This window comes from Dromiciops gliroides, chromosome 3 (assembly GCF_019393635.1).
Source record: "Dromiciops gliroides isolate mDroGli1 chromosome 3, mDroGli1.pri, whole genome shotgun sequence".
In the NCBI taxonomy this organism is placed as follows: domain Eukaryota; kingdom Metazoa; phylum Chordata; class Mammalia; order Microbiotheria; family Microbiotheriidae; genus Dromiciops; species Dromiciops gliroides.
This window is the reverse complement of record NC_057863.1, coordinates 457,056,138-457,078,537: the sequence shown is the minus strand read 5'-3', so window position 1 is coordinate 457,078,537 and position 22,400 is coordinate 457,056,138. Positions and strand designations below refer to the sequence as shown.

General features: G+C 39.6%; 1 protein-coding gene across 1 annotated transcript in view; it reads right to left on the bottom strand.

Annotated features, from left to right (window-relative positions):
* Nucleotides 1–21,983, bottom strand: part of PLA2R1 (phospholipase A2 receptor 1) — a 161,726-nt gene extending 139,743 nt beyond the window's left edge. The window contains exon 1 of the mRNA XM_043996789.1: nt 21,833–21,983. Within this exon, the coding sequence (XP_043852724.1) occupies nt 21,833–21,983 (151 nt within the window). The remainder of the gene's footprint in view (nt 1–21,832) is intronic.
* Nucleotides 21,984–22,400: the final 417 nt, after the last annotated feature.

Here is a 22,400-nt window from a genome sequence, read left to right as displayed (position 1 = left end):
ACCACCTGGAATCTGTAGTTCTAAGGAGAATCAGCTTTGCAGTGTCTCCTAGTTAGGTCTGAAGATCAAAAACACACCAGTTCCTCTCCCTCTCCCTCTCTGCCTTCCTCCTTCCCCCATCCCTCTCTCTTGCACACCAGAGTGAGTCCTCTCCTCCCTTCTCTCTCCCAGAAGCCCCCTCTCCCATAGGAAACAGGGCCATCCACACACATAGCCCCAAGCTAATTGGCTGGCAGCCCTGACTGACAGAACTAACAGGCGGCTCTACAAATGCAAGCCAGCCAGCTTCTGGACACCGAAGACCACCAGTATTCTTTAGGGAATGGGGTGGTATTCTAATTCTCACAGTAGGGTGCTGACATGGTCAGACCTGTCCTTTAGGAAAATCGTTTTTTTTATTTTTGTTTTTTTTGGGGGGTTTTGTGGGGCAATGGGGGTTAAGTGACTTGCCCAGGGTCACACAGCTAGTATGTGTCACGTGTCTGAGGCCGGATTTGAACTCAGGTACTCCTGAATTCAGGGCTGGTGCTTTATCTACTGCGCCACCTAGCTGCCCCTAGGAAAATCATTTTTGCAAGTGAATGGAGGATAGATTGGAATGGGGAGAGACTTGAGGCAGACAGATTCACCAGGTGGTGCAGTCAATAGAGCACTGGCTCTGGAGTCAGGAGGACCTGAGTTCAAATGTGACCTCAGACGCTTACTAGCTGTGTTACCCTGGACAAGTCACTTAACCCCAATTGCCTTTAAAAAAAAAAAAAAAGTGTGAGGTAGAGAGGCACTGTACCAGTGTACTAGAAGGTGATATATTCAAGAGAGACTTCAAAATCCACAGGCCTTGGCAACAGATTAGATATGGGGGAGAAATAGTGAGGAGTCAAGGATACCTAGGGTATGAGCCTGAGGGACTCAGTATATGGTGTTGTAATAGGGGGTGTGGTTAGGGGGAAAGATAATGAGGTTTTTTTGGACATGTTAAGTTTAAGATATCTACCAATGGGATTGTCCCATGCTCAGTCCCATTAAATCTGAGAAAGGGGGGGCAGCTAGGTGGTACAGTAGATAGAGCACCGGCCCTGGAGTCAGGAGTACCTGAGTTCAAATCTGGCCTCAGACATTTAACACTTACTAGCTGTGTGACCCTGGGCAAGTCACTTGATCCCAATTGCCTCACTAAAAAAAAAAAAAATCTGAGAAAGGTATTTATACTTGCAGAGGATTCATTGGATCTTTTTTTTTTTTAAGTGAGGCAAGTGGGGTTAAGTGACTTGCCCAAGGTCACACAGCTACTAAGTGTTAAGTGTGTGAAGCCAGATTTGAACTCAGGTACTCCTGACTCCAGGGCTGGTGCTCTATCCACTGCGCCACCTAGCTGCCCCAGATTTACTGGATCTTAACACTGTGCTAGCAGTTCATTACTATCTTTAATGGGGGAGGGGGGAGTTGGTAGGGGAAAGAAAAAGAAAATAAATCCTTTTCCCCCTCACTCAAGGTGGTTTTGAAATAAAGGAGGATAGCTGTTTGAAGAGAGAATCAGGAAAGACTTCCTATAGAAGGTAGTACCTCAATTATTTTTTAAAAGTTAAATTCAATTAAGGAGAGAAGATCTGGATCTTAGTTCACAAGGCCCCCTGGGAGAAGAGAATTAGAAGATTCTAATATGGAGCTTCCAGAGAGGCCATTCATTGCTAATGCTGGAGGCAGAGAGAGGTAGGGCAGAGAAGGGGCTCAGCTGGGGTAAGGCTATTGAGGAAGTATTGCAACTTCCTATTTTAACTAATTATCTATAGTCTTATAGTTTCCCTGCCCTACTTCTGGCCCACGTGTGTACTGTAATTAATACAAGATCCTCCCTCTTTTCTTTTTTTTTCTTCTTTATTACATTTTCTTTTTTTCTTTTCTTTTCTTTTTTTTAAAGTGGGGCAATAAGGGTTAAGTGACTTGCCCAGGGTCACACAGCTAGTAAGTGTCAAGTGTCTGAGGCCACATTTGAACTCAGGTCCTCCTGAATCCAGGGAAGGTGCTTTATCCACTGTGCCACCTAGCTGCCCCACCCCTCTCTCTTTTCTAAAAAAAAAAGGTTCTTTCTGTACCTTTGTGCCTCACTGATTAAGTTATAATTGAATTGAAAACATTTTTCTTTCCTTAGCCTTTAATCACTTCCCCTTCATCACTTGGCAATGACTGAACTCTAAAATACTAGCTGTTACTGTTTGTGTGAGGGGGGTAAAAAGCTGTTTACAATCCCTCGCTTTGCTTTTCTTCTCCAAGACTCCACTGAGATGTAACATCTCATTCTCAGGAGCGTCTTATTAGCAGCAGCAAGTTACAACAATGCAAAATAAGACATAGCTGACAGATACAGAACCCTATTAAAATTCCCTCACAAAGCCCTTACACTTTAGTGCCCAAGGGGAAATGATTCCAAAGTCAGATCATCCAAAAATGCAGGAAATGATTTCTGTCATTCTTCAAAGCAAAAAAAAAAAAAAAAGCCGAGCCCAAAAGACGTCCATCTTTATTGCTCTGAGTATATACTAATCTTATTTTTAATTACATTTAGTTAAACATATGGTGGTTTTAAAAAATCAAAACAGAAAGTATTTTAGATGGCAGCTTTACTGGAGTTCCGCATTCTTCCTCCCCTGAAGAATAAAATATGGCCAAAAGAAGAGATAGAGATGAGAGCGAAGAAAGAAGAGAGGAAGAGAAACTGTAATTATAAGACTTGATTCTTTGATTATGAACACTTACAAGCAGAAGAGCAGAAAGGAACAATGGACTAGAAATCAGAATATCTGGCTTCTAGTCCCAGCCAAGCCATTAACTTAGCTGTATGACCTTGGGCAAGTCACTTCACTTCCCTGATCCTCATTTCTTTAAACCAGACAGTGAATGGCTTGGACTACATGATTTCTGAGGTTCCTTCCAGCTCTAACACTCTCTGAAAGTGATGAAATCTATTGCCTATAAGATGTTGCATATTATGCATGCCCTACCTAGAGCAAATCTGCTAGGTTTACCTTCTCTTCATTAAGAAAAATAAAACAAAATTAAGCAGTCCCTTTCAGCCACTTCTTACAAAGGCTTCTGACACTTCTGACAAAGGCTTAAGGCAGAGTTCTGAAGAACAGGAACAAGAGTTAACTTTTCTGCAATCAATCAATCAAACAAGCATTTATTAACTACCTAATACATTCATTCCAGGCACCTTACTAGATGATGAAGATATGAAGGCCTTGTTCTCAAAGGAACGCACATTGCATGGTACAGAAATATATATACAGGCATACACACACACACACACACACACACACACACACACACACACACCTATATCTCACACTCACATACATAAAAGATCTTTTTGGAGGGTGGGAAGTCTCTAGCAGATGGAAAGATAGCAGGAAAGGCCTCTCACAAAGCTAAGCTTTGCAGAAAATTAAGAATTCTAAGAGGCAGAGAGGAGGAGGAAGGGGGTAAGGGTCCCATACAAAGACAAGAAGGTAGAAGAAAGAATGCTGAGAGCAATTGCTTCAGTTTTAGCCAGAAATCCTGAGGACCTTACTCTCCAGACTCTTAACACTCTTTCATTCATTCATTTATTTGTTTTGACTAGGTAAAGGAGGCCATTCTTTGCCAAGAATGAGCGATGCCTCAGGCAAACTGAGAGCTGGGAAAAACCTTAGCTTAAAAAGGCCGAGGTCTCCCACTGGGGCCATCTCCAGTCATCCAGATGTGTATCTTGCCACTGGACCCAGATGGCTCAGGAGGAGAGAGTGAGGTTGGTGACCTTGCACAGCCCTCCCTCACTTAAATCCAATTCACTGCAAGTCATGACAGCCCCTCCTGATGTTATAAGGGTCCTCTTGGAGAAAGAAGGACAAAACAACAACAATGCATAACAAAGCTAGAAGGTAGACAGAAGGCTGGTTGTGAAGCTTAGTGCCAAACAGGAGACTGTATTTAATAACAGTAATAGCTAGCATTTATATATAATGCGTTAAGGTAAACAAAGTACTATATAAATGTTATCTCCTTTGACACCTACAACAACCCCGGGAAGTAGATGCTATTATTAGTACCAATTTAATGTTGAGGAGATTGAGGTAGACTGAAGTTTAAGTGACTTGCCCAGGGTCACACAGCTGCTACATGTTTGAAGTAGAATTTGAACTGAGGTTTTCCTGACTCCCAAGTCCAGGACTCTATCTACTATGCTACCTAGATGTCTCTTAATAGGAAGTCACTGCAAAACATGACAAACTTTTAAATTTTTCTCTTAGGAATTTTAATAGTCAAGAAGGAATAGAAAATAAAATGACAACATTCACATTATATGTGATATATATATATATGCAATTTTTTCCATATTTGGCTGTCACCAAATTTATTTTATTAATTAAATCCTTTCTTCCTATTCCTTTCCCATAAAGGTAATTTTTTCCTCTTACTTGGTTATTACTATCTAATGGCTGGTACTTTGAATTATTTCCATCTTCCTGGAAAACTATACTGAAATGTCCTATTAAAAATTGTTTGAGGCAGTAATCCAAAAAATATTATGTTATAAATACGGGAAAATAATAATCTTTTAGACAATTCAAGTGAGCCTCTATCATTTAAAATATTTTCTCTACTCATTCCTGCCCCCTTAAGGTGTCAGAAAAAATAGAAACATAAATGAGTCCTGTAAAAATGTTAAGCATTTTCAGATACTATATAAGTACACAGGAGCACACACATTGCAGTGCTCTACATAAACACATACATAAACTAGCTGCTTCACTACTGTGTTACCAGAAGGGAAGAAGTCCATGCTCTCCCATTTAGAAATCTATCGAGGTCTTTTTTCTCCTCCATTTTCTGTTAGCTGGCTGGTCTAAAAAGGAAGGGATCAGGGAAGCTAAGTGGCACAATAGATAGCACACTAGCCCTGGATACAGGAGGACCTGAGTTCAAATCTAGCCTCAGATACTTAATAGCTATGTGACCCTGGACAAGTCACTTAACTCAAATTGTTTCCAAAATAAAATAAATTAAAAAAAAAAAAAAGGGGATCTAGGTGGTTCTTTTTTGCCTTGGGCTGCAGAACAGTTGTAAAATGAAGGCCTTGAATTTCTAAAATCCTTTCCAACTCTAACTTATATGATCATGAACTAGACTAGCTCTAATTCTCAGGTTTTTTTAAAGTGATCTAAACACTTTAATTTCTCCTCCTTTCATATCGCATGTCCCAATATTTTTTTTGGCAGAGTAATGAAGGTTAAGTGACTTGCCCAGAGTCACACAGCTAGCAAATGTCAAGTGTCTGAGGCTGGATTTGAACTCAGATCCTCTTGAATCCAAGGCCAGTGCTTTATCTACTGCACCACCTAGCTGCACCTTCATGTGCCAATTTATAGCTGCAGAAATCAAACACCTAAGCTTTTGTGGCAGTTTAATACATTATTTTCCTAAATGGCTTTAGAAAGTGGTTGGGTATGACCAAAGGGCTATAAAATTGTGCATACCCTTTGACCCAGCAATACCACTATTAGGTCTTTATCCCAAAGAGATCATAAAAAAAGGGAAAGGACCCACATGTACAAAAATACTTATAGCTGCTCTTTTTGTGGTGGCAAAGAATTGGAAATTGAGGGGATGCCCATCAATTGGGGAATGGCTAAACAAGTTGTGGTATATGAATGTAATAGAATACTATTGTGCTGTAATAAACAATGAGCAGGCAGATTTCAGAGAAACCTGGAAGGACTTACATGAACTAATTGCAAACTGAAATGAGCAGAGCCAGGAGGACATTGTGTACAATAACAGCAATACTATATGATGATCTACTGTGAATGACATAGCTCTTCTCAGCAATACAATGATCAAATACAAATCTGAAGGACTTATGATGAACAATGATATCCATGTCCAGAAAAAAACAACCTATGGAATCTAGATGCAGATTGAACCATACTATTTCTATTTTTGTTTGTTTTTTCTTTTTTGAAGTTTTTCCCTTTTGTTCTGATTCTTCTTTCATAACATGCCTAATGCAGAAATATGTTTAATGTCATTGTGTGTATATATATATAAAACCTATATCAGATTGCTTGCTGTTTTGGGGAGGGGGAAGGGAAGGGAAGGGAGGGGAGAAAAATTTGGAACTAGAAATCTTATAAAAACAAATGTTGAAAACTATCTCTACATGTAACTAGAAAATAATAAATTACTTTTATGATTAAAAAAGTGGTTGATAAGTATGCCTTTCATTGTGGTCTGTCTCTTTTAAAAATGATATATATTGGGGGGCAGCTAGGTGGCGCAGTGGATAGAGCACTGGCCGTGGAGTCAGGAGGACCTGAGTTCAAATCCAGCCTCAGACACTTAACACTTAACTAGCTATGTGACCCTAGGCAAGTCACTTAACCCCAATTGCCTCACCAAAAAAAAAAAGATATATACTGATCATAGTGGCCAATCTCCAGTCAATTTTCTACATTTTGGTATAGGGAATAAAAGCAGAGAGGTAATCAAGAAAGTCTTCCTAGAGAAAGAACAAATAAACACCAAGTACTTATAGTGGTACTTATTGCGGTTATAAAGAACCAAGGAAGCCAAGATGTCAGAGAAGAGACAAGGGATTCACCTGAGCTCACAAACCAGAGAACAGTACAAGAGAGTAGTAAATACACTTCTTAGATCATACCACCTTGGAAGAACTGAAAACTTACAGGCCCCCACAATTATCTTTGAAAACAGCTAAACAAAAAACCTTAAGCTTGGGACAGTGTCCCCTCCACTCTAGAAGCAGAGCCCTACTTTAGCATAAACTTAAATGTCAAGAAATAGACTGAAAGAAATGAGCAAACAGTAGAAAAAGGTCCTGACTACGGAAAGTTATCATGGTGACAGGGAAGTTCAAAACACAAACTCAGAAGAAGATATAACAAAGTCAAAACTCCTACATTTAAAGCCCCAAAAAAGAATATGAATTGGTCTCAGGCCATGGAAGAGCTCAAAAAGGATTTTAAAAATTAAGTAAGGGAGGTAGAGGAATAACTGGGAAGAGAAATGAGAGTGGTAAAAGAAAATCATGAAAAAAGAGACAACCTGGTAAAGGAGGCACCAAAAAATACTAAAGAATATTACACCCTAAAAAACCAGAATAGGTCAAATAGTAAAAGAGGCACAAACATACAATGAAGAGAAAAATGCATTGAAAAGTAGAATTGGTCAAATAGAAAAGGAAGCACAAAAGCTCACTGAAAAAAATCATTCTTTAAAAATTGGAATTGGGCAAGTGGAAACTAATGACTTTATGGGACATCAAAAAACAATAAAAAACAAAATCAAAAGAATGAAAAAAATAGAAGAAAATTTGAAATATCTCATTGGAAAAAGAAATTACCTGGAAAATAGATTGATGATAGATAATTTAAGAATTATTGGACTACCTGAAAGTCATGATAAAAAAAAAGAGCCTAGACATCATCCATTTTTCAAGAAATTGTCAAAGAAAACTGCCCATATTCTAGAACCAAAGGGTGAAATAGAAATGGAAAATATCCATCAATTACCTCTTGAAAGAGATCCTAGAATGCAAGTTCTCGGAAACATCATAGCCAAATTCCAAAGTTCCCAGGTCAAGGAGAAAATATTGCTAACAGCCAAAAAGATACAATTCAAATATGACAGTCACAGTCAGGATAACACAAGATTTAGAGTTTCTACATTAAAGGACCAAAGGACTTAGAATATGATATTCTGGAGGGCAAAAAAATGAGGATTACAACCAAGAACCACCTGAAGGAAAAATGAACATTCAATGAAATAAAGGACTTTCAAGTATTTCTGATGAAAAGAGCAGAGCTAAACAGAAAAGTTGACTTTCAAATGCAACACTAAAGACAGGTAAAATCATAAAGGATTCAATATGGTTCAACTGTTTACATTCCTACATGAGAAAATGCTGCTTATAATTCCTAAAAACTTTCTCATTGTTAGGGCAGTATACATTGACAGAAGGATTAGGTGTGAGTTGAATATGATGGGATGATTATCTAAAAAATAAAATTAAGGGGTGAGAAAGAGGAATGCACTGGGAAAAGGGGAAAGGGAGAGGGTAGAATGGAGTAACATCCAACATAAAGTCACAGAAGAGCTTTTACAATAGAGGGAAAGTTGGGGGAGGTAGAGGGAGGGAATGAACTTAACTCTCATTGAAACTGGGTCAAAAAGGAAATAATACACACACTCAGTTGGATATAGAAATCTATCTTACCCTACAGCAAAGTAGGGGAAAGGGGAAAGAGAAAGGGATGAGACTGATAGAAGGGAGGGTAGATTGGGAGAGGAAAATGTCAGAAACAAAAGACTTTTGAGAATGAACAGTGTAAAAGGAGAAAGAGAGAGTAGGATAAACAGGATGGGGGATAGGGTGGAGAGAAATACATAGTAATCCTAACTGTGGAATAAATTTATAGCAAATTTCTCTGATAAAGACCTTTTTTCTCAAGTAGAGAACTGAGTCAAATTTATAGAAATAATAGCCATTCCTCAATTGATAAGTGGTCAAAGGATAAGAACAGGCAGTTTTCAGATGAAGAAATCAAAGCTATTTATACTCATATGAAAAAATGTTCTAAATTGCAACTGATTAGAGACATGCAAATAAAAACAACTCTGAGATACCACCCCACACCTATCAACTTGTTTAATATGACAGAAAAGGAGAATGACAAATGTTTGTGGGGATGTGGGAAAATTGAGACACTAACACACTGTTGGTTAAGTTGTATACTGATTCCACCATTCTATAGAGCAATCTGAAACTATGCCTAAAAGCCTATAAAATCATGCATACCCTTTGACCAAGCAATAGGACTACTAGATCTGTTCGGAATAGAGATAAAAAATGAAAAGGAAAAAGACCTATGTGTACAAAAATATTTATAGCAGCTCTTTTAGTGGTGGCAAAGAATTAGAAAATGAGGGGATGCTCATCAATGGGGGAATGGATGAACAAGTTGTTATGTGATTGTGATGGAATACTATTGTGCTATAAGAAATGATGAGCAGGCACATTTCAGAAAAACCTTGAAAGACTTACATGAACTGATGCAAATTGAAATGAGCAGAATCAGGAGGGCATTGTATATAGTAACAGCAATACTGTATGATGATCTACTGTGAATGACTTAGCAATACAATGATCCAAGACAATTCTAAAGGAATTATGATGAAAAATGCTATCCATATCCAGAGAAGGAAATGATGGAGTCTGAATGCAGATGGAACCATACTTTCTCTTTACTTAATTTGTCTTGTTATTTTCAAAATCTGTTTTCTTTTACAACATGACTAACATAGGAATATGTTTTGGATGACTGTACATGTAAGACCTCTATGAAATTGCTTTCCTTCTCAATGATGGAAGAGGGGAGCAACAGCGGGAGAGAGAGAATTTAGAACTAAAAAATTTCTTAGAAATGAATGTGAAAAATTGTTTTTACCTATAATCGTGGGAAAATAAAATATTAAATTTTTAAAAAGAACTTGGAATGAAGTGGATGCCTATTAATGACTGAACAAACTGTGGTATATAAATGTAATGAGATGTTATTCTGATTTCAGCAATTATCAATATAAGGCATTCAAGGGAAAATGGGAAGAGAAGAGAAAAATTGGCTCAAAGTAAAATAAACAATATATAAAATACCTACAATTATGTAATTTTAAAAAAACACCAAAAAGAAGCTGAAACTGTGAAAAACAAAGATAAACAATCTTGGTTTTAGAGAACAAACAATAAAACCTATTTCCTCATTCTTAGCAGAGAAATGGCAGATTTCAGGGACAGAATGCTATATATTCTCTGAAATATGACCACTACACAGGTGGTTTTTGTTTCACTGTTTTGTTTTGTTACAAGATAGAATTCATTTCTGGTGGTAGGAGGCCTAAATCCAGGAATTATTGTTGTAAACAAAAGACATTGATTTTTTTAAAAAATTAAAGTTTTCATACATGTTATCAACTATTTTATTTCTACATATTTACAGGAAGATGTACCCAATATTGACATGTTAACAAAAAAGAAACTTCTCAGAAACTCTGATATAAGTCAGTATATTGAAGTCCAGAACAAACACTCCTGGATGTATGTTTTAAAAACACAATTTTGTGTTCCAAGTCACAAGGTTGAGACTTACATTATTTGAGCAACAATTACTAAAGCAATCAAGGATAAAGAGATGAAGTTTACACAGAAAGAGCAATAACACATTAGAAAAGCTGTCGAAACCCATCTAATGGAGAAGCAAAGCACCAGCTGTGAAAACTGGGATAAGGACAGTAGGAAGTAGAAGAGAAGTTGGGAGTTTACTGAGATGAGAGAATTTAAAGGTATGTCCAATTCTTGTGTCACAATGAAAGGGAGATTATTCAATAGCATAGAACTGATCATCATTTTTATTCAAGTTCCAAATCTCAGCTAGATCCTAATTAATGTAAATAATAAATCCCCTGAAGTGATAGTATTATTCAAATTTTTCATTGAATATTTCTATTGGGTTGGAACCAACTATCATATTTTATAAATAATTTCTAATATATATTTTACACATAATTACATATAATTATACCTTCAAATAACACAACCATTTAATGGGATTCATTATTCATACTAAGTGGGACTAAGTAACACAAAAGCATGGTGGCTATGTGGTACAGTGGGTAGGAGCACTGGGCTTGGAACTAAGAAGACTCATCTTCCTGGGTTCAAATCTGACCTCAGACACATAGTAGCTGTGTAACTCTGGCCAAGTTACCTACCTAAACCCTGTTTTGCCTTAGTTTCCTCATCTGTAAAATGAGCTGGAGAAGGAAATGGCAAACCACTCCAGTATCTTTGCCAAGAAAACCCCAAAACAAGGTCACAAAGAGTTGTACACAACTGAACTATAAAGAATAAGAAGCATGCGTAATGTTCAAGAGTACACAGAGATCATTTCCATAAAAAAGTTTGTCAATAATTGTTATTACCATGATTTCCTTCTGAATTACCAGCACAATCATTTCTACTGATTTAAGAGGAAATAGGGATACAAGGTGGTAGAGAGATGACAAGGAGTTACTGCTTTTCCCAGGGTATCTTTGAATTCTCTGAGCTTAGCACAGTGCTTAGAAAAAAAAGAAATGTATACAATAATTTTGTTGTATATTTTAAAAGAACCACAAGTTATACATAGTAGATTTGCACTTTCATGTGCAATCATCTTGTTTATTATACTATGGTATGAAAATGCTTGTTTTATTCCATATAAAAACATAAATTTTATTCCAAATAATTTTTTTTTAATTTTTTAAAAAAGAACTTGCTTCTTGGTTAAGGCAGCTAGGTTGTGTAGTGGATAGAGTGCTGGGCCTGGAATCAGGGAAACCTAATTTCAAATTGTCCTCAGATATTCACTAGTTATGTGACCCTGAGCAAGTCACTTAACCTTTGTTTCCCTCAGTTTCCTCAACTATAAAATGGGGATAATAATAGCACCTACAACCCAGAGTTGTTGTGAAGATCAAATGAGATGTTTGTAAAGTGTTTTAACAGAATCCAGCACACAGTAGCTACTAAGTATCATGAATATCGTCATATCATTATTTCTCAAGGGAAACTGCTCTCTCAATAGTTATCAATGATCTCCAAATCTCTCCATGCTTATCAACAATCTCCAAATTCCAAAAATTACTGGACCACAGTATTTACAATTGTGAGGGAGATTAGAAATCATCTAAGTCACATGGAGGGCAAATGACTTGCTCAATGCCATAACAGCAGTAAGAAGCAAAGCTAAGGGGCCAGCTAGGTGGCGCAGTGGATAAAGCACTGGCCCTGGATTCAGGAGGACCTGAGTTCAAATCTGCCTCAGACACTTACACTTACTAGCTGTGTGACCCTGGGCAAGTCACTTAACCCTCATTGCCCTGCAAAAAAAAAAAAAAAAAGAAGCAAAGCTAAGATTTAACCCCTGTTTCCCTGAGTGTCTTTTCTACTCTACACTAGAGCCAAATACCATGGGCCATGCAGCAGGATGCTTGGTTTAGACCTTGGTTTTAGAACTAAGACAATAGGCTCTAGTGTTTCTTTTCCTATATCTTTGTTGTTTTCATTGGATTTTCATCTCCCTAACCCCTTTAAGGTAGAGCTGGATCACTTTTCTTCTCTCCTCACTTCCTTTCATAGTAGTTTCATGTACTCTTTTTTGTTTTTGTTTTGCAGGGCACTGGGGGTTAAGTGACTTGCCCAAGGTCACACAGCTAGTAAATGTCAAGTGTCTGAGGCTGGATTTGAACTCAAGAACTCCTGAATCCAGGGCCGGTGCTTGATCCACTGCGCCACCTAGTCGCCCCTAGTTTCATGTACTCTTGTGGCTTCCACTACTACACATACACAGATGATTCTGAAAATTACATTTTTAGCTCTGATTTGTCGTCTGAGCTCTAGACCAGCATGTTTAACTACTTATAGGATATCCTCACCTCGTGCCTTAAACTTCAAAATTCTAAGTAAGTATTTTTTTTTGTACCTAGGACAATACAGTTGGGAAAGGAAATCCAAAATAGAACTTTGAGGATGGTGGCCAGGATAGGTGCCCTTTCCTGAGATGCAGCCCTAAGCAGGAGAGAAAGCAGGTATTTTATTTCATTAATTTTGCTGGGGTGGGGCAGCTAGGTGGCACAGTAGATAAAGCACTGGCCCTGGATTCAGGAGGACCTGAGTTCAAAGCCAGCCTCAGACACTTGACACTAACTAGCTGTGTGACCCTGGGCAAGTCACTTAACCCACATTGCCCCGCAAAATCAAAACCAAAAAAATATATATATTTTGCTGGGGGGCGGGGGGGCACGGCTAGGTGGTCCAGTGGATAGAGCACCAGCCCTGGAGTCAGTAGGACCTGAGTTCAAATCCGGCCTCAGCCACCTGACACTTACTGGCTGTGTGACCTTGGGCAAGTCACTTAACCCTCATTGCCCAACCCCCCCAAAAAAACTGCTACCTATTTGCCAATTTTGGTCATTTTATGTTGCAAAGAGCTCTCTAAATATTGGTCAGTCATCTTGCCCAAGCTGTGGTTTCATAAAACTTAATAGATTCAATACTGAACTTACCATCTCTCCACACCAGCTCTTCCTGACTTTACTATGTTTACCTGAGATACCACAGTCTACTTATTTCTGCTGTGTCTGATACCTTGATGCGTTCTTTGATTCTTTCTTCTCCCTCATCTGTCATCATACTGTCACAGACTTAAAGCTGGAAAAGACTTTAGAAGTCATCTAGTTAATCAGTCAATAAACATTTATTAAATATCTTCTGTATGCCAGGCACTGTGCTAAGCCCTAGAAAAAGAAAGATATTATCTGCCCTCAAAGAAACTTACAATCTAATGGGAGACAGCACTACACAATAGGAAGCTGGAAAGTGTAGGGGAGGGGGGTGAGAGGAAGAAGGTATCCACCAATGGATATTGTCCAGGAATGATGGAGTAGTCCAAAGAAATCCAAAAGAGTACAGATTGGGCTGAGAAATAGTCTAATCTATTACAATCCTTCTATTTTATAGATGAGAAAACTGAGAACCAATGAGGTTAAAGTCTCATATCCAATCATTTATCAAGTGCTTTTGGGAACAACAAAAACATTTTTCACATCTGCATTTCCTTATTTATTCCTACTGCCAACATGCTGATGTGTATCTTCATTAATATCCACATGGACTATCTCACTAGGTTTCTTAATAGGGCTTCCTGTCTCCACCCTCTCCTTCCTTCAACACATCCTTCCTACTAAACCTAGATAATCTTTCTTGAATGAAGAACTTGACTTACCAACACAACAAGGAACCATAATTCCAGAAGACTGGTGATTAAAGCCACTTCTTGACAGTGATAGGATTGAAATGTGAAATGAGACACATTTTTGGATATCTTTGGATGTTCAGACATTGCTAATGATGGGAATAGGAGGGTACCATGACAAGACCTGTGCTTTAGGAATATCAGTTTGACAGCTGAATGGAGAATGGACTTGGGCAAGGAAAGATCTGAGGCAGAGAGACTAACTAAAAGACTTCTACAATACTCTAGGCATGAGGTAACAAGAGCCTGCACAAAGGTAATGGAAGTTTCAGAGGAGAGGAGGGGATGTGTAGGAGTGACATAAAAGTCATAAAAGAAAAGATTCAACAATTGTTTGGCTATAGAGACTGAGGAATTGAGTATGCAACCTAGGTTGCCAGCCTTGGGAACTGGAAGGACAGTGGTGCCTTTAACAGCAATAGTGAAGTTAGAAAGATGGCAGGGGAGGAATTGAGGTTGGGAGGAAAGTTAAGTTTTGGACATGTTAAATTTGAAATGTCTGTGGGTCACATAGTTTGAGATGTCCAAAAGGGCAATTGGAGATATGACAATGGCAATCAGAAGAGAGGAGAGTGCTAGATAGGTAACAAGTAGATCTGAAAATCATCTCTATAATAATTAAATCCATGGGAAATGATGGGATTACCTAGTAAAACAGTATAGAGGGAAAAGAAGAAGAGGGTCCGGGACAGATCCCTGGGGGATGTCTTTGGTTAGTGGACAAGACCTGAATAAAGAGCCAGTAAAAGAGACTAAGAAAGAGTAATCAGATAGACAAGGGAGAGAACCAGAAAAGTCATGTCTTGGAAACCTAGAGGGAAGAAAGTATCAAGTAGAAGGAGGTGACCAATAGTATCAAAGGCTGCAGAAAGTTCAAGAAGGATGAGGATTGAGAGAAGGTCATTAGATTTGCCGATATTGAGATCATTTGTAACTTTGAAGAGAGCATTCCAGTTCAATGATGAGGTAAGAAGACAGACTACAAAGAGTTAAGAGAAAAGGACAATGAGGATAGCTTTGAAAGCTACATGTTGCATTTTATATACTTAAAAGCAAAAGAAAACTTTACATAATAAAAATGTGCAGTTTCACAATAAACTTTCTTGCAGAGAGAATTAATCGTGCCACTTCTATGCTCAGAAATCTTCAGTGTGTCCCTATTACCCAACAAGTAAACTTCAAATCCTCTGTTGGCCATTCAAGGTCTGCCACAATCTGGCATCAATTTTACCAGTTGTACCACCCATTGCTCTCCTTAATAAGCAATATGCTCCTGCCATAGTGAACTATGTGAACTACTAGCGGTTCCTCCAGAAGATCTTGTTCTTTTCAGCCTCCACAACTTTTCTTAGCTACTCCCTCAGGCTGAAGGTTAAATTCCTATCTCGGAAGCTCAATTCAAAAGCCCTTTTCAAAGGGGCCCTCAGTGATCCTTTGTTGATAATTTTTCTTTTCAGATTCTACACAGAGTACTTTGTTTGGCACCTAATATATTCAATATCTAATGCCACCTATGGCATTTATCTGTGATTGTATCTTATCTAGCTCTAATAGGACATGGATCAGTTCTATTTTATATATTCTTCCTTTTTCTATTATATGGATCATAGTATCATAGATTTATGATCTGGAAGCCACTTTAGAAGGTCATTTAGATTGACCCTCTCACTTTGCATGAGATTAAGTTAGTGGCACTAGGTCAAACAGGTAGCTAGAGAATTGTAAATTAACAAAATGAAATTCTGGTTTACAAATCAGATTTTGCAAGCTAAGGTAATGTGGTGGTTTTTTGGAGAGATCATGTTGTGAGTTCGGAGAGCTTACTGCCTTTCCTCCACCATCCTGGCTCCGCCTCAAAAATCCAAGATATGGTAGTGTGGGTCAGTTTTCCAGGGATTGATCATGGACAATCAAAGTTTTTAAATTCAGTGATTGGACACTGGACCAAAGGAAATCATACCATGCTGTAGCAAACTTGAGACCTCAAGACCATAGTTCACTATAGAAGGTGTTTGAAGCAGGATACTATCTATAAATATAGGACAAATGTGCCGATAGAAATAAATTGTGTGTGCATGTCTGTATGTGTGTAAGGGGAAATAGGGTTCAAGCTCTCCCTTGTGCTCCAGACAGAGAAAGAAAGAGCATGCTCTGATGATGAAATCAATTGTTATGTTATCTTTGGCCATAGCTTGCCAATCCCTGGGTTCTTGAAGGTCAAATGCGGTCCTGATTTTTTTTTAACTGATCTGCAAGCTACAGGCCAACAACCTTGACATTGATTTCTCAGAAAATTCTAGATCATTAAAGAGATGGCCAGTGAACATCTAAAAAGTGAAGTACTGATAACAAAAGGTCAACATAACTCCATTAAGAACATATCATGCTTGAATAATCTTATTTCCATTTTAGAAAGGGTTACTAACTAAGGGAAAGATAAAGATATAGTTTACACTCCTGATAAAGAATATCATACTATGCTTGTGGAGAAGATAGAGGGAGATAATTCTGGGGTGTGTTGGTAAACATTTAATAATCATCTCTTCCACCAAAAAAAAATATAGACATGACAAACTTTTAAGTTTAATTTACATTATCAATACTGTCTTAAGTCCAGAAAATCAACAAAACAATAAATCAAGCCCTGATTTGGGGGGATTGCCAATTTACAAGGTGCAGATACTCATATTTGAAATTTAACAACTGGCTCTACCCTGCCCTTTTCCCATACCCCCATTCCACCACCACCACCACCACCACTCCCCCCCTTCCCCCCCCATTCCTTTAGAGTTGGCTCTAAAACAACCTTGTTAATGATTTAATCTCAGTAGAGCAGGAAATCTCCAGTGGAATACACTAAGGATCTATGTTTGGCATTAAGCTGTTTTACATTGTTAACAATGATGTGGGTAAGGGAAGAGATGACATGCTCTAGATGACACAAAATGGGAAGTAATAACTAATCCAGTGGATGACAATCAGGATATAGAAAGATATCAATAGGCTTGAGTAATGGGCTAAATCTAATAAGATAAAATTCAATAATAATGGAAATAATAGGACACTGAATAGTAAAACCTTACAGTTGGATAAAAAAAATTCAAGATGGCATCAGCATGATTAATTAGCAGTTTGACTAAAAAAAAGATCTGTAGGGGGCAGCTAGGTGGTGCATGGATAAAGTACCAGCCCTGGATTCAGGAGTACCCAAGTTCACCTATTGGTTTTGTTTTGTGTTTTGTTTTTTTTTTTTGGGGGGGGGGAGGGCAATAAGAGTTAAGTGACTTGCCCAGGGTCACACAGCTAGTAAGTGTTAAGTGTCTAAAGCCGGATTTGAACTCAGGTCCTTCTGAATCCAGGGCCAGTGCTTTATCCACTGCACCACCTAGCAGCCCCCCGTACCCAAGTTCAAATCTGGCCTCAGACACTTGACACATGCTAGCTGTGTGACCCTGGGCAAGTCACTTAACCCCCAGTGCCCCACCAAAAAAAAAAAAGATCTGTAGGTTTTAGTTAAGAAAGTGATGTGGTAGCCAAAAAGAGCCTATGCAATTTTTTGGGGGCTACATCTAGAGAAACAGAGCACTCCAAGAAAGAGGAGGTGATTGTCCCACTGTACTCTGCCCTCATCAGACCTCATCTGAAGTACTGTGTTCAGTTCTGGACCCTAGTTTAAGAAGGACTTGATATACAGGAGAATATCCAGAGAATGACAAGCAATATAGCAAAGGACATTGAGTCCAAGTCATATGAAAACCAATTAGCAGAACTGGGGCTATTCACCCTAGAGAAGACAAGACCTAAGGGGAATGAGGTAGACATATATAAATATCTAAAGAGCTATCATGTGGAGCAATAATTAGACTCATTTTATTTGGCCTAAGAGGGAAAGAGGAGTTGTGGGAATGCAGTGGGACCCCAAGAAACCCTTGAACTTTCCCAGGGGGAGGGGCAGCTCTGTCTCCCACCTCAGGAATGGGTGTTGCCCAGCTGGACAAATTATACCAAGCTCTGCAAGATAATATGCAGGATATGGATGGATGCTACTTATCTTATTGGTGCTGCATTATTCCAAAATCCCCTCCCTGTTGTTTGCATTTCCCTCCCAGTGCTTTGTAATGCCCTTCTCTTACTCCAATGGGACAGTAACCTGGGACAGTAACCGTGGTCATCTGTTCTGTCATCTGTTCTGCGCCACATATTCCTCTCCTAATAAATCTTTTTATTTTACAAGATTTGTGGTAAGGTTCCAATTCTTTGGGTGAGCTAGCCCCCTGATCCAGGTCGTAAGTCCCCCCCAACAGAGTGATAGGCAGAAGTTGCAAAGGGACAAATTTAGGCTTGACATAAGGAAAAACATCTTGAAATTCTAATTGCTCTAAAACAGAATGGGCTTTCTCCAGAAATAGTGGGTACCCACTCCTGAGAGGCCTTTGAGTAGAAAACTGGACAACCACTTACAGGGTATGTTATAGTGAACTTTCCTTTTGCTTATGAACTCATTGGCCTTTGAGGTCTTCATCAACTCTCAAATTTGGTGATTCTGTGGTAGTGAAGAAAGAACAGGCCTTACAGTCAGAAAGGGATTTAAGTCTTGCTTCTGACACATATTGCCAATATGACACTATGTGAATTAAGTGACTTAGCCTCTCAGGAAAGTAAGACTATTAAGTGGTCAAGTAGTTGCTGATTTGCATTGGTAGGAGTTTTCTCAATTGAAAGCAGATGATGGTCCAGTCAGAAAAATAAAAAAGGAGGTGACATTAATTACTTTATAATAATACAGTTTTAAAGAGTTAGAACCACAGATTTTTAGTTTCTTTTGACTGCCAACCTGTCACCAAGCTCCTAATGAGAAAGGACCATGGCATCCATTCTTGGTTAACTTTTACATAGTGTCATGGATTTAAAGCCATTTAACACATTTTGGGGGGATTGACAGCACCCGTTTGATTGATAGTACCTATTATGGAATGCTACTTCCACCTGAATGCTCTGATCTTGGGAACATTAGTGAATATTTTCCATTAGTCCAATGGAAAGACTTTACTAAGATGTTTGGGATACCCTGTGTATGTATACAAATGTTCAAGGGTAAGAAGCCTCCCAGTGCCCTATCCCATTGCCATCACCTTTTACCCACCCTACCCCCAGCCCACCTGCTGCCCAACTGGACTGTTTGCCCATAAAGCTTGGGTGAAATGGGAGTCACTAACTCTACTTCTTCAGGTGAGACAGAGAATCATTAGTCTTACCCTCTACTCGGCTGTTACCTCTAAGCTCCCCTCTAGGTCTTATTAGTTGCTCTATTTCTATGCCATGTAGACCCTTAGCACTATCATTATTCTTACTCATGTAACCTAAGGAAATGAACCATTTTTTAATTTTTTTTTTTTTTTGGTGAGGCAATTGGGGTTAAGTGACTTGCCCAGGGTCACACAGCTAGTATGTGTTAAGTGTTTGAGACCAGATTCGAACTCAGGTCTTCCTGAATTCCAGGCCAGTGCTCTATCCACTGGGTTACCTAACTGCCCCAGGAAATGAAACCTGGGCTTTGCCATCCATTCAGTTGCTGAACCCTTAGGACAAAGAGAGCCATCAAACCTCCCGGCAGATAAACTTTCAGTAATATATTATCTCCCTCAATTAGAGTGTGAGCTCCCAGGGTACAGGGACTATCTCTCTGTTGGTATCACCAGTGCTTAGCACACAGGAATCACTAAATTAATGTTTTTTTCTTTTCCTTCCTTCCTTCTTTCCTTCCTTTCTTTCTTTGTTCCCTCCCTTTTTCCTTTCCTCTTTCTTCCTTTCATCATGGCATTGCAAATAGAGGGCTGACTATGGAGTCAGAAAGACTTATTTATAAGCCTCTCTTTACATATACACACACATATACACATATATCTACGTATATGTGTGTAGCTATGTATGTGTATATGTATGCATACATACACAGATATACATGCATACACACATACTTGCTATATAACTTTAAGCAAGTCATTTAACCTGTCAGTGTCCCAGTCAACACTGATACAATAAGTTGCAGAGAAGATGCCAATTACATTAGTAGAAGAGGTTTTTTACCTCCTTACCCAGAATTGACATAAACTGATGAAGTCATGTTTGTTTTTTGGTTGTTTTTTTTTAATGGTTTGGCAGATGTCCATAACGTTGCTCCTACAACCCAAACACCATTTTGCTTAGCATCTCATCTTCGGGAACTCATTAAGGAATTTAGGCAGGTTAATGCTTATTCATAGGATCACAGATTTAGAGCCTGAAGGAATCTGCATTTTACAAATTCAATATACTAAGGGTTATTTATACCTACTCTCTATGAAATTTCTATATGACTGTTTATGGACACATCTTCTCCAGGAAAAAGGCAGTTAGATGGTGCAGTGCACAGATTAGCAGACTTGGGAGTCAGGAAGAGCTGAGTTCAAATCCCAACTCAGATGTTGCATGATGCTAGGCAAATCACTTAATCTCTTTCAGCCCCTCACTTTCCTCATCTGTAAGATGGGTATAACAATAACATTTATCTCACAGGTTTCTTAAGAGGATCAATTGAGATGATTTTGCAAACCTTAAAGCACTACATAAATGCTAGTTATTATACAATGTATGTTCCTTGAGGGCAAAAATGTTTTTGCTTTTTTATTGTATCTACAAAGCTCAGCACTGTGCTTGGTTCTTACTCAGCATGCAGTGCACCACATTCCAACCTCATCTCATCAAAGGCATCTGAAAGGAACAGATTTAGGCAATTGTGGGACTCTTCTTCTTGCGGGGCAATGAGAGTTAAGTGACTTGCCCAGGGTCACACAGCTACTAAGTGTCAAGTGTCTGAGGCTGCATTTGAACTCAGATCCTCCTGAATCCAGGGCCAGTGCTTTATCCACTGTGCCACCCTAGCTGCCCCGGGGACTCTTCTTCTTAACCTAAACCCAGGACAATAAACATATGGGAATATACTGGCATGGAATGGCTACACTTAGAAAGAAAGGCCAGGATTTTTTAAAGGAGCAGTGAAAGGAATATATGAGGTGCAGGAGAGTGAACCTCACAGTTAATTTAGGAAGAAAATGAGCCTCTGAAACATCTACCCTGCCCAAGGAATTTTGTTTGAAGTCTAGTTCTTCCAGTGGGAGAAGCAAAAGAGATGAAGAGAAACTCTGATTTCTAAGACATATCAACGAAGATTGCCAGGGGGCATAAATTCTGCCATATCTTAATAGTCGCTTAGATTCCCTAGGTTTACAAATTGTAAAGCAGGAAAGGGACTTTAGAGATACTGTAATCTAGGCTCTTCACTTTACAGACTACACAAACCAGAGGCACAGATACTAACTACGTGACTTGCCTAAGGTCACACAGGGAGTTGGTAGCACACGTGGGACAGCGATAAGATTCCACCATAAAATTACAGTCACTTCATTTTTTCCCCCTTTTCTCCAAAACGGGGTACAGGTTCCCCATTCTCCAAACCCGGACTCAGAGCTTGCTCCCCAGTTGTTTCGCCCACAACTCACATCCAAAAGTGAATCTCTGATTTCATTTAGGAATGATCAGATCAGCCCCGGTGCTTAGAAGCAGCCGAGCAAAAGTTCCCCCAAACAAGCCAAGTGTCCCCTCTTCGGCTTGGAAAGAAGGGGCGGGGCGGGGCGGGGCGGAGCAGGATGGGGGCACATCAGCACGCACGTCTACCCCTAAGGCTCCACCCGATCTCAGTAGCAAGAGGGAGGTTTTTTGGTGCTTTCTTTCTTTCTTTCTTTCTCCCAAAACAGGGTGGCCAAGGCCCTTTCTAAACTTCTACCTTACACACTCCCTCCCCCCAGCTTTCTCCTCTCCGCCTCCCCCCCACCCCCTGACATTGAGAGGTATCCGATTACCACCCGGGGCTACTCGGCTGCACTTACCCAACAACTGGCTGACCCGCTCCTCAGTCAGCGTTAAAGGGTCGTCGAGGCAGCTATAACCTTGCCCCTGCAAAAGCAGCAGCAGCAGGGGCAGCAGCAGGGGCAGCAGCGGTGGCAACGCTAACCACTGGTAAACCCGCTCCCCCCACATCGTACCGCCTCCTCCTCCCTCCCCTGGCTATACCCTAGCGGAGCCACGACTGGAAACACCTCCCGAAGTCCGGGGAAGGGAGCCACGCACGGAGGAGGGGTAGCTGGACCGACAACTCCCTTCTACTTTTTCTCCTCCCTCTTCGTCTTCCCTTCCCTAAACCTTCAACTCTGATACCCCTCTTACCCACACCCTGGGGCCGATTGATGGAGGAGGAGATCCACGCCTCTCTCCCCGCCCCCACCTACTCTGGACTAGGGTATTAGAAGGTCACAAACTTTTTTTTCCCCGCCCTACCCTCTCCAGCTTGGAAAGGGAGGAGAAAGAGAAGGTGGGCCAGTTTCCCATCCCATCCTAGAAATTCTTGGCCTTTGGGGTGGGGAAGAAAGTAGAGGGGACAGGAGCAGCACTGTGCTC